This window comes from Papaver somniferum, chromosome 2 (assembly GCF_003573695.1).
Source record: "Papaver somniferum cultivar HN1 chromosome 2, ASM357369v1, whole genome shotgun sequence".
NCBI lineage: Eukaryota > Viridiplantae > Streptophyta > Magnoliopsida > Ranunculales > Papaveraceae > Papaver > Papaver somniferum.
In genome coordinates, this window is record NC_039359.1 from 145,374,218 (window position 1) to 145,386,938 (window position 12,721).

General features: G+C 36.1%; 1 protein-coding gene across 1 annotated transcript; it reads left to right on the forward strand.

Annotated features, from left to right (window-relative positions):
• Nucleotides 1-10,406: 10,406 nt before the first annotated feature.
• Nucleotides 10,407-12,504, forward strand: LOC113352138 (brassinosteroid LRR receptor kinase BRL2-like). The gene is made up of 3 exons (XM_026596002.1): nucleotides 10,407-10,503; nucleotides 11,022-11,119; nucleotides 12,193-12,504. Exons 1-3 carry the CDS (start codon nucleotides 10,407-10,409, stop codon nucleotides 12,502-12,504), a joined length of 507 nt encoding a protein of 168 aa, XP_026451787.1.
• Nucleotides 12,505-12,721: the final 217 nt, after the last annotated feature.

Sequence of the window (12,721 nt, forward strand, 5' to 3'; positions counted from 1 at the left end):
TGTAACTAGTCGAAATTCTAACCGGAAGCACAAAGAGAAAGCACAAAAGAACAAAGAAACACACCAATTATCGAATTCATTTCTTATTTTTCAGCTTCATTCTTATACATTTTTTGGATTTTTTTATATCAGAATGTCGATAACAATATGCTAAATTTATTCATATTTTTTTTGGATTTTTTTCGTGTCGAAGGTTGATAATAAAACCAAATACATGAGTGCGTATTAGAACAACGAAAAACACACATGCTTCTTAATCCGTATGAGCATCCCAAAATACAATCTCAACCGTGAAATTATTTTCCCAATCCGTATGAGTGGATCAAACAAAATCTGGTCCGTCCAACATTTTCATTCACCCACCAAACCCTCCCTCAACCACTCGAACTCTATCTCTTTCTCTCTTTCTTCCTCTCCTCTTCCTCTCCCCCGAAGAACACCTCTCTTCTTCTCTCAATCCCTCTTCTTCATCTTCATTTCTTGATTGAATCGACCCATATTATTTCTCATCTGCAATTTCCGTTCTTGAGGAAATCGATAAATATCATCGAAAATGCGATTTCTTCTTTCTTCTTTTTCGTTCTTCTTCTCTGCTCTTCTTCAGTTGAAAATCGAGAGGTGAAATTTAGGTATGGCTTGAGGAAATTTAAATCGTGAGGATGTATAAAAAAAGAAGGAGTTGGTGTTTCTGCTAATTATGAAGAAGAAGATTGAGTCCTGTTATGAATCGAGAACTAGGGTTTTCTCAGTGAATCGTTAATTGAGTTAGAAATGGAGAAATTAAATATGGGTTTTGTGAAAACAGTATGACGAGTAAGAATTGGTGATTGATGTGTGAGTTTTAATGAAGATTAGAGAAGCTAGGGTTTCTGTTCTTTCCCAAAATAGATATTAGGGTTCTTGGATGTAATTGAATCAAGTGACTGAAATTGAAATTGAGGTTTTAGGGAAGGATTAGAGATGGGAATGTTTGATTTGAAAAATTAGAGGCCGTGGTGTTGGTAGAGGCAGAGGAGGCAGCAAAGGAGGAGGTCGTGGTAGTAAAGTGATTGGGTACAAAGTCTGGAATCCTTTTAGATCAAAGCTTGATGCTGCTGTACTTGGTGGTGTTGACAATATTTGGATTGTAAGTATTATTTTTGTATAATGTTTGGGATTTTTCACTTTGTGTTTTTACTTTTTTTTTCTTTGTCATTGTTTTGATTTGCAATTTCAGGTACCGCCTGAGTTAGACCTAGAGGTGGTGCTAGTGGAGGAGGAGGAGGTAGATGGAGTGCTAGTGGTGGTGGTAGTAGTGGTGGTTGTGGGAGAAGGACTTATGAGCCAAACCCATTTGATGTTGCTGACAAATTTGCTGAATTAAGTGCTACTGAAATTGAAGGAGGAGAGGAGGGTATCTAGAGAGTTGCCTTGCCAGGTGAAAATTGCTAAGTTCTTTGTTTGAGTTTCTGTTTAATGATTGTTATTAGTGATGTAGATACACTTTTCTAATTTCTAATTACTCATTTTTGGTTTTGTGGTCCTGTAGATACATGATGAAGCGAAAAAGTTCTCTTATCAGACTGGTGTTAAAGTCGCTGTTGCATATGGTGGAGCACCGATGCACAAGCAGGTTTGTTGCTCGCCCGCATACTTATTTTGTTTGTATTCACTGGCTATTAAAGATAGTTATTAAGAAATGAGATCTTATGTGTTGAATCAATGGGAGATAGCTGTTGATTGCTTCTATCGACGATGAAGCTTGAATAAGTATTGAGCTCGAGCACAGTGGAGAAGAGATGCTGAGATGAATTCAGGTGGAAGAAAAGGGGATCTTATGGTAAGTTTATGGAGTCATGGTTTATTTATTTGTGTATTTTTGTGGGGATTTAAGGGTTTTTTATAATCTAATTGAATCTTGGAAATGATATAGAGGTTTAATTGAATTATTTGTTTAGGGTTTTTGTTATTCAATGCTTTTAGAGGTTAGGGTTCTTATCAGGATTTGAAATTGTTGAGTTCCCAGTGATGATTCACTACCGTGTTTATTCCTTCTTATTCGTGTTCAGTGACTTGTGGGTCTTTAATTGATTCTATCTACAATGGGTTTTTGACAATTTTGTTTCTTGTTTGCATACTAAGCATGATGAAATTGAAGCAATGTTTTTTAAAGAGAGAGCATGTTCAGGAAATGACTGAGATTATTCTTGGTTTACAAGGAGATGTTCCCGCGGATTCTCGAAAAGGAGTTCATTATGTTGGTGGAAAGTAAGATTTCACATCATTTTTACTATTTCATTGCAAGAAGATCATATAATTTTATTTGGATTGACTTATTATTTTGTTTGGTGTGTTGTGGCAACAAGGTTGCTGCTTGTGCAAAGCATTTCGTTGGTGATGGTGGCACAACAAAGGGTATTAACGAGAACAACACAGTGACTGACTGGCATGGACTACTCAGTATTCATATGCCTGGTTATTATAATTCAATCATCAAGGGTGTATCAACCATCATGGTTTCGTACTCAAGCTGGAACAGCGAAGAGATGCATGCTAACCGTGATCTTGTTACTAACTTCCTCAAAGACACTCTTAATTTCAGGGTAGATAGAAAACCCTTTTTGAACTAGACCAGCATTAGCTAAACTAATTTGGACCAAGAAAAATGAAGGCATGACTGACAGACTGTTGTTTCTATTGCTTGAATTATGTGTTAGGGATTCGTCATTTCCGATTGGCAAGGTATTGACAGGATTACTTCACCAGCAGGCACCAACTATACTTACTCCGTCCATTCTGGGATTAATGCCGGCATTGACATGGTATGATGGCCATTTTGACATAAACTAAAAGTTCAATGTTAGAACTACAGTAAGTTATTTTGACATATTAAATGTTTTGGGTATTTCTGCAGATCATGATTCCAATGAACCACACTGATTTTATTCATGATCTAACCTACCTGGTTGGGAAGAACGTAATCCCCATGAGCAGGATTGACGATGCTGTGAAGAGAATTCTGTAGGTAAAATTCATGATGGGCGAGCAACCATATGCAGAGACAACGGGGGACAACCTTAACTTAACAATTCCTGAACCTGGTTTGAGCACTATGAAGAACGTTTGTGGCTCTATCAAGTGTGTTGTTGTTGTTATCTATGGACGACCTCTTGTGATTGAACCTTATCTATCAGATGTTGATGCTCTCGTAGCTGCATGGCTCCTGGAAGTTAAGGTCAAGGTGTATCAACATTGCAAGGATTCCTCAAAATACTTTAATGGGCATGGAAGATCGAGAAGATGTCAGAGGTAACCAGTTAAGAGTTAGGATGCCTCAAAATACTGTTCCAGTTGGCGACATCAATTTGTTTGAGAAAGAAGCAGATTGTTGTTGCTTATATTGTTTAGTGGTATGTTGTTTTTTATTGTTTATACTTGAACTTCTGTAGTAAGATTTTGAATATTCGTTTTGAATATAGGTGATGATGTAAAGAAGGGAACTTCTGTTGAGTCTTTCAGTTTAATCCAATTGTTTATTTACATTTCAGTTTAATCTAGTTGTTTCTTTACATTTCACATATAGTAGTGACAAAAGTGAAATATATATTCTGAAATATGGGTTTGATCTTATTCACAAGTATTGTAAAATAGTTTATTTACAATCATAACTATGTGTTGTCCAAGATAGTCCTACTACACATAGTATAGTTGTATCAAGGTACTTCTACAATGCTAACCAGTGTACTAACTGTAATATTCACAATACTAATAAGTGTTGTGTAAATTTCTACGATATGCTACTTATGTTGTCCATGATTGTTCTACAATACAAGCAAGAGTTGTGTTAGGTTATCAAAAAAAATCGAAAGAGAATCACAACATTGACAAACTATTGTCGAACCATGAATCACATCACCCTTTACAACACTTGTCAACCATTGTAGAAAAACTTGGACTTTCTACAATACCCCTGTTCCACAATGCATGAAATGGAGTTGTCGTAAGTGTACTACAACGCTTATCTTGTGTCGTCAATGATAATTTTTCCCGTAGTGTTATGTAGGTGTTTTAAAATGCTTTTCAACGGTATAAAGTTTACGAAAAACCGTGATATAGTTTAAGAGATAAATCATTTTTAAGTTTTATTAACATCCTTGTCTTAAAAATTGTGCAAACTACAATTAGGTCATCTAATTAGGGACGGAGGAAATATTAATAATCCAAGGATGTAAAAATAAAATATCAATATATTCGTTCACCCCCTCAAGGGCCTCACCTACTCAACAAAAAATTGTTGCCAACCCTTCGTATTCAACGGATTCTTTCTTTCCTCTTTCTTTTTTTTTCCCATTCTCCATCTCCCTTTTAGCTTTATACCATGGATTGAAACTACCACCTTCTTTTTATTTCCTTCTTCATTCATTAACATCTTCGTGTTATCTTTAAGGTTAGCCAAGACTAATTGTTTAGATATGATGTAATCATAATTTAATCTCAGACTAATTGTTTAGATCCAACGTGAGTGAATGGAATGGATCTGATGGATGATGGATTTGATTCTTGATTACATAATTCTTCTTTCAATTACTATTCTTGAATCATAATTCTTCTATTTCAGTCGAAAGAGAAATAAATCACAAAAAAAAAAAAAAAATTGAAGCTTCTATACGATTTGGAGAAATAACCGGGTGAACCGGCTAAAACCCAGCTGGGTCAAACGGTTCACCGGTTAAATCGGCTGGTTCATCCGCTTTACTGGGTTTTTTAGAAGATTAGTGGGGCAGGGGTGATCCAACCCTTTTTCTCAACTGGTTCATTGGTTCACCGGTTGAACCGGCCAGTCCGGTCCGGATCTTAAAACACTGGCCAAGATTTTCGTATTTATAGAATAGGGACGCCAAGATGCCGGCAGCCAACCCCGGTATATATTGATGGCACTCTTTAGTTGCCGTTTTCATGCGGGAATCAAATAAATTTCCCATTCTTTTGATGCCACGAAAAACATATTTTTCTCTATAGAGAGTTTTTTTTTCCTTTCTTGATGGTGACTCTTACGTATTAAAACTTAAATCAGGGTCTTGGATACTAGCTGGGTCTCACATTTTTATGAATATGCTGCCAAGACTAGTTATGAAAAATGAACAAGGGGTCATAAGTCTTTGAAATATGCATGCAACTTTCATTAATTGAATTGGAAAGTTGTCACCTCTTTCTCCAACAAAATAAAACTTCAAATGGAGATTTAAAATTTAAAACTTTAGTAGGAGTTCGATTAATGAGATAAGAAGCAGTAAGAAAAACATCATACCAGAACTCCTTTGGACAAGAAGCATTAAACAACATGGTATTACCCATTTCAGTAATATGCCTATGTTTACGCTCTGCCAAACCATTTTGTTCTGGCGTTTGAGGACAAGAAATACGAACATTAATTCCACTAGATTGCAATAAAACTTGAAAAGGCCCTTTAACAAGTTCTGCAGCACCATCAACTCGAAAAGACATTATTTTTGTCGAAAACTGATTTTCTGTGTGATTTTTAAAATGCTGAAAACACTGAGAGGCATCATACTTCAGTTGCATTGGATATATCCAATGAAGCCTGCTAAAATCATCCACAAATAAAATGTAATACCTATAACCTTTAATAGATGGAATAGTGGACCCTTAATGGCTTTTGTTCATGAGAAGAAGACAATTCAAATGGAAACTTTTTACTCTTGGCAAGCTGACAAGGATGACACAAAGTTGAAGGAAGTGAAGAATTTAAAACAATGCTCTTATCAGAATGAAGTTTTTGAAGAATCTGATTTGATGGATGACCTAGTCGAGCATGCCAAACATGAGGAGATGCAGATAAAGTTGCAGAAAAATCATATTGTGGAACAGGGATATTAGCAATTGGATACAAATTATTGACTACTTTTCCATGAGCAAGGACAACATCAGAATATAAATCCCTAATCTCATAATCATATGGATAAAACTTGAAATAGCAAGAATTATCTTTAGTGAACTTTGCTACGGATAGTAAGTTAGAGCGCATATCAGGTACTAGTAAAACTTTGCTAAGTCGAAAACTATATTCAGGAGTAATAAGAGAAGAATTACCAACTGAGTAATAGAAAGAGACTTACCATTTCCAACTTGTACTTGGTACTTTCCTTTATAAGATGAAGTAGTTTGCAACAATTGTTCATCACCAGTCATATGCGCAGTAGCTCCAGAATCAGAAATCCAATGAGTTGTATTAGATGTAGAAACACCATTATAAGAAGTAGAGGGACCATTATAAGAATTGTCTTCATTTAAAGTAGCAAAAGCTTGCTAAGTTGCATTTTTCTGAGGCTCATTTGCAGGATTTGTAAAAGTTGGAGGATGATATCGAAAATAACACCTGTTAGCAAAATGCCCTTTCTTGCGACAAATATGACAATCCACTGTAGAAAAATCTCTTCTGCCACCATTACTCTGACCAGAACTACTACCCTGACTTGCACCATGTAATTGACTATAACCAGTATTTCTTGAAGTTGAACCAAAATTAGGTTTGAAATTTCCATTATTTCTTGGTTTACCTCTACCAGTACCATTGTAGTTATTATTACCATTATTTCCATTTTTACCAAAAAGAGCAGTAGGATGATGTGCATCAAAAACAGTACTTGAATCTTGTTGCTGATCAATAAGCCATTGCTCATGATTCAAGAGTCTTGGTTTCAACTCTGCAAAAGTGAAAGGAGTTTCCCTATTTTGAGCAGCTACAACAAATGTATCAAACTCTCTTCCGAGCCCATGTAACACATACATTACCAAGTCAGAATCACCCACTCTTTCTCCAATTGCTGCCATAAAATCAGCTATATTCTTGATATGATGCAAGTAAACCAAAATTGTGAGATTACCCTTTTTAACATTGTGCAACTGATTCCTAAGCATACTCTTTCTTGCCATAAACTGATTCTTAAAGGAAATTTCAAGAAATTCCCAGATATCCCTAGCAGTAGATAAATCCAAGACATCACCAGAAACAGAAACAAAATCAGTAAAGGTTGCTTTGATGCAACTAGTAACAAAACAATCTATTTTCCTCCATTGGAGCCACTTAGGGTTCAATCCTCTAACTCCATCAGTATCTATATGTTTAACTGGTTCATAAATCTCACCACTAACATAACCATACAAATCAGTGGAGACTAAAATTGAATTCATTTGATCTCTCCATAAAAGAAAATTATTTGGACCCAATTTTGTAGAGACGAAATTGGAAATATTGATGAAGGGAAAAGTAAAATTACCCATTTGAGCAGCGGAATCCGAACTAGAAGCCATATTTCTTCTTCTGGTGTAGACGATTGTAGATGACATCAATCAAAATAACCCAAAATTTTATGTAAAGAACAAGATCTTGATTAACCTAGAAACGGTATTTGTTGTTAAAATTGATTGAATCTTAAAAAGATATTTGAAAAAGTTATTTGATTCGAAAGATTCTGCAAACGATTGTTAAGAAAAGATTTTAGCAGATGATGAAGTTTGTACTCTCGGGATCGACTGATACCATGAAAAACAAATAATCTTGATATTATTGAAGAGATATTTCCAATACAATACTTTGACTTATTACAGAGAGTATTTAAAGACAATCATATGGTTGTAATAATATAACATCCAAACACACTTAATATAACACAGGTCAAGTCAACATTGACTAGTTGACTTGACACAGATTTTTCACACACTCACAGTATACATGTTTATATCTGTAATAATGTGAGATGTCTCCTCTTCGGCAACTTATAGTAAACAACAATAACATAACAGGAACAAATTCCTGCTTGCATCTCAAAGCTTCAAAACCTTTGGTCCTGTTTGGTATAGTTTTCAAAAACAGTTTTCTGTTTTTAAAAACAGAGAAAACAGAAAACAGGAAAAAACGCGTTTGGCAGGGACATTTTCAGAAAATGTTTTCTATCTGTTTTCTGTTTTTAAAAACAAAAAAATGAAAACAACAAATTATTGTTTTCTGTGTTTTCTCTTTTTTTCGTTTCTTTTTTCTTTTCTTCTTTTCAGAACAAAGTAAGAGATGGAGGAATGACTGCAAGTGAGTCATGGCTAATATCACTATCTCTTAGACGAATCTTTACATTTGATCCAATTTAGTTGGTTTTCCTTGTTTTCAAAAACAGTTTACCAAACAATTTTTAGAAAATGAAAACAAGGAAAAAAGGGTATGTTTTTAAAACAGTGGAAAACTATTTTTGAAAACTGTTTTTCAAAACCGTACCAAACAGGCCCTTAGCGTTTTTTATGCTCATGAAAACTCTATTGGTGGCCGTGTTTCATTAATATATTTCATTGACGAGTTAAACTTAGATGCATTACACCTTGGATCAAATAGAATAACGGTAGTTATAGATCAACGACTGCGTTTGTCGAAATATAATCTACAGAGTCTTGCGTTGGGTTCATGTAATGTAAAAAGTTTAGTCCCTCATTTCATCTGCAAGTTGACTACTCCTTTTTATCTCGACTTGTCTCAAAATCACTTAATAGGACATATTCCTTCTTGCCTCTTCAAACTCAAAAATTAGAATTCTTAATATTTTCGAACAACAAACTTTCAGGTTTGATTCCTGTAGATACCCCAAAATTCAGGAATAAAATGAAATGAGAATTTGCCTAAAGATATAACCATAGTAAGGTATAAGATGGATAGTACGCCCAGGGGAATACTCAAGGATACATGGAAAATTGATTGAAGCTAAACGCACTACTCAAGGAGGTGGACAGTGTGCACAGGAGTATTATAGCGCGTTTGGATACCAGCAACATAAGTGCTTTTGTTTCTGAACTTCTGGAAGTTGCTTCTTAGAAGTTGAAAAGCTGAAAAATTAGTTTGGCAACTACCTAGCTTATAAGTTGAAAAGCAAATAAACAAGTTTGGTAAATTTACAAGTTAAAAGTCAAAATAACATTTTAGTATCATGTTTTTTTTTAACTAACAATCCACGCCATATAACCAAGATTGTTAAGAAAAATCTAGGAACATACAGGTCTTTCAACACAACATCAAAGAGGAACACAAAACAGCAAGCACTAATACAGGCTTGTGGTAAATCATAATAACTTTTTATGAACTCAGTACTCATCTCCCTCTGTAAAATAGAATTAGATACAAACCCATTCCTGATTATTTCCATACTCTCATTACCTTGTTCAATCCCCTCCATTCATTTTTACTAGACCAACCAATGACAGCAGCTTATCTTGTTCCCGAACTTCTCGCCTGAAAATAGTTGTTTAAACAATAACACCTCGTATTAGAAGTTCTGTGTCAATTTTAGAACCTTCCCTAAACCTCCGGCGAACACCCACAGGACCCACGAAACTCATGCAATCTCAACTTGGTGCAGGGTCAGAGTCTGAAATTGAAGTTGTGGAAAACATCTAATACGAGCCATTCTTCGAACATCTTGTGTGCATGAAATGGTAACTGAGATATGGCCAATTTTGCTGCTGTATTACCTCTCCTTCGACCTGCAAGCTTAAATTCATACACAACCCATCAATCATAACTCATCCATGACTCTAGAACACTTCAACTCATAGCCATCAAGCCACAAATCACTGTCATCTTCACCGTCATTCATCACTAGATGAGAACAACAACAATCAATTCCTTCCCTAGCTTCTCGGTTAAAATATTGCCAAAAACTTTCAATAATTCGATCCCAAAATCCATGTCCTTGCCAAATTTGCAACCACCGTTCAATCTCCTCTGTTCATACATAAAAATCAATGACAACACAGTACGTATAACATGATCCCATCCATGTTCTTGTCAACCATTTGTTTATGGTGTTTATATCTTCTCTCATCTCTACTAATTAAACTTTTAATGGTGCTGATATCTTCTTCTCTAACTATGTATACTGAGTTTCTTAATCCGGGAAGAAATGAGGAAAGAGTGATTGTTTTATTTTTCAAGGAGAAAAAAATGCAGTTCCCGAGGAGAAGCAGAAGCAACTTCTGAGAGAAGTCAGAAGCCAAAAATGTTGGCTCCAAAAAGAAGCAGCTTTTCTGCTTATATAAGTAGATTTGAATTGACGTTGTCAAACAGACTTTCAACTTTTTAACTTAAAAAAGAAAATAAGTAACTTCTCTGTTTGCATCCAAACAACCTATTAACCAAAAGCAGAGTACACATGGAGCAAGGACATGGGCCCGATGGGGAACACATGCAGTGGGAAGTGCATCTGATTGACCTAAAGACGTTGAGGAGGGATTGACGTAAGGGAAGAGAATGTGCCTAGAGGCGCACTAGCTAAGGACTTGGAGAGTGCGCTCAAGAGGGAGATAGAGTGTGCTGTGTGCGCCTAGGGGCGCACTAGCTAAGGACATGGAGAGTGCGCCTGTGAGGGAAGATGGAGAATGCGCCCGTAGGAGTTGGTGAGTGCGCCTGTGAGAAGGACATGGAGAGTGCGCCCAAGGAGGACATGGAGAGTGCACTCAAAAGGCAAGGTGAAGAGTGAGGTTTGGAAATGGAGATGTATCTCAGACATTAAGGGTATGCATGTGGCTACCAATGAGAGAGAAAGTTGGCAATCAAAAAGAAGAAGTGGTTCAAAAGAAAGTACACGTCAGCAGTGGCGGGTCCTAGAGGAGACTGTCCAGAATTCATTATACGGGTGCCAGAAAAAAGGTGTCGTCAGCAGGGACACGTGTACGCAGATATTTGGAATGTCAACATCATACACCCGTACGATGTTAAGTGACCCAAGGGGATTTTGGGAAGCTATAAATACTCTCTCAACAAAGAAATTGAGATTTCATTTCATTACTTTTCCTTTTCCTTTTCTGGGTAACCCATAGCAGTGTACTACTTTCTGGCTCAGGATTATTTTCTATCCATTTTTGTATAACTTAGAGGTTAATCCTCTTGAATTTATATGATATTTACAATTCCTCATTCGATATGTTCTAAGGATTTAGGATCAAAACTTAGATTAATTGACATCTCTCCTACAACAAATTCTAAGGTACTATACCTACTAGTATAGGGTATTGCATGGCTCTTGAGTCCTTAGATCTTGGCAACAACAATCTCACTGGAAATGTTCCAAACGAGCTTGGACAGGTATGAACGTTCATGTATCTGCAATTACAAAACAACTATCTCAACGGTACTATCCTTTTTGTCATCAGTAATCTTCTAAATTTGAAAGTTCTCAACTTAGGGAATAACCACTTCTAAGGCAGTATACCCACCGATTCTGGTTCACTCATTTGGCTACAAATCATTTCTCTAAGGTCAAACAAGTTTAATGGGTCAATCCCTGAAGAGGTTAATCATCTCCAACAACACCAAAAATTAGATTTATCGTAAAACGATTTCTTAGGACACTTTCCTAAAACTTTTGGGGAGTACTGGAGGGGATCAAGAGACAATTACATCTTTCAACCTGACGTAAATTTTTATATTGAATTAGATATAATGATCAAAGGGGTCATGCAACAACTTGAGAAATTATACAACTACGGCTCAGGCATTGATATATCCAGGAACAAGCTTGATGAAAGCATTCCAGAAGAGATTGGTATGTTACAAGGACTTGCAATAATTAATTTGTCTCATAATGGCTTCTCGGATAATATCCCTTCAAGTATCGAATATATGTCTAGTTTAGAGCATCCACAGTGGGCGAGTATAACCAAAAATTTGGGATGAGATCGTAACACAGTGGGACGGAGTAAAGATCAAATCCCAACCAAAGATCAAATTCCAGACCAAATATGGTCGCGACCAAATCCCAAATTCTAATATAGTCGGGCGTAAATTTAAAGTACGCTTGTTGCTGGACGTAAATTTAAAGTACGCTTGTTAACGGGCGGAGATTTAAATTACGCCCGATGAAAATTCAAATTAAATAAAAAAGAAAAAGAATGAGGCGGACTTTTAAAGTCCGCCTGATGAAAGTTACAAAAAATGGGGCGGACTTTTAAAGTCCGCCTGATGAAATTTTACGAAAAAAAATGGGGCGGACTTTTAAAGTCCGCCTGATGAAATTTTACGAAAAAAAAATGGGGCGGACTTTTAAAGTCCGCCTGACGAAATTTTAATCATGTACCGTTGCGTCACAACACGGACTAAACCCAAAATTTGGTCTTTTTTTTGATCTTTGATCTTTGATTTTGATCGCACCACTGCAGTTGCTCTTAGGGTCTTTGGATTTAAGTTCTAATATACTGTCTGGTCCTATCCCGCAATCTTTGACATCACTCCATTTTCTTGGGGTTCTCAACTTATCTTACAATAAGTTGAGTGGCAGGATTCCGAGAGAGGCTCACTTTGACACATTGAGTGCTAATGGTTGGGCTTACAGTGGAAATGATTTATTGTGTGGGGAACTTACTGAAAAAGTTTGTGATGTGATCGGGTTATTTGGAAAAATATTGCTGAAGAAGTCGATGAAGAGGATGCAAATGAGAGAATACTGCTTTACGGAGTTATTGTTTTGGTAATTGGAGTTGGATTTTGCAGTCTATTCTTGGTTTTGATACTAAGAAAAGAGAAATGGTAGTTCTCATACCGGAGATTTGTAGATTGTGTTGCTGTTAGAGTAATAACTTGTGCTCAGAGATAAATGATCGTAATATACCAATACATGTGCTCTTGTTTTTAAGTTGTAACTTTTTGTATATTGGAGATTTCTCTCGCAGTTACACGTCTATTTTGAGG

Bases quoted from the DNA above. Each gene is read 5' to 3' on its own strand.
- LOC113352138 (XM_026596002.1), top strand. From the start codon at position 10,407: ATGGAGAATGCGCCCGTAGGAGTTGGTGAGTGCGCCTGTGAGAAGGAC. The intron at 10,504-11,021 runs GTGAAGAGTGAG...ACAAATTCTAAG, and splicing joins GAGTGCACTCAAAAGGCAAG to GTACTATACCTACTAGTATA. The intron at 11,120-12,192 runs GTATGAACGTTC...GCACCACTGCAG, and splicing joins TTCCAAACGAGCTTGGACAG to TTGCTCTTAGGGTCTTTGGA.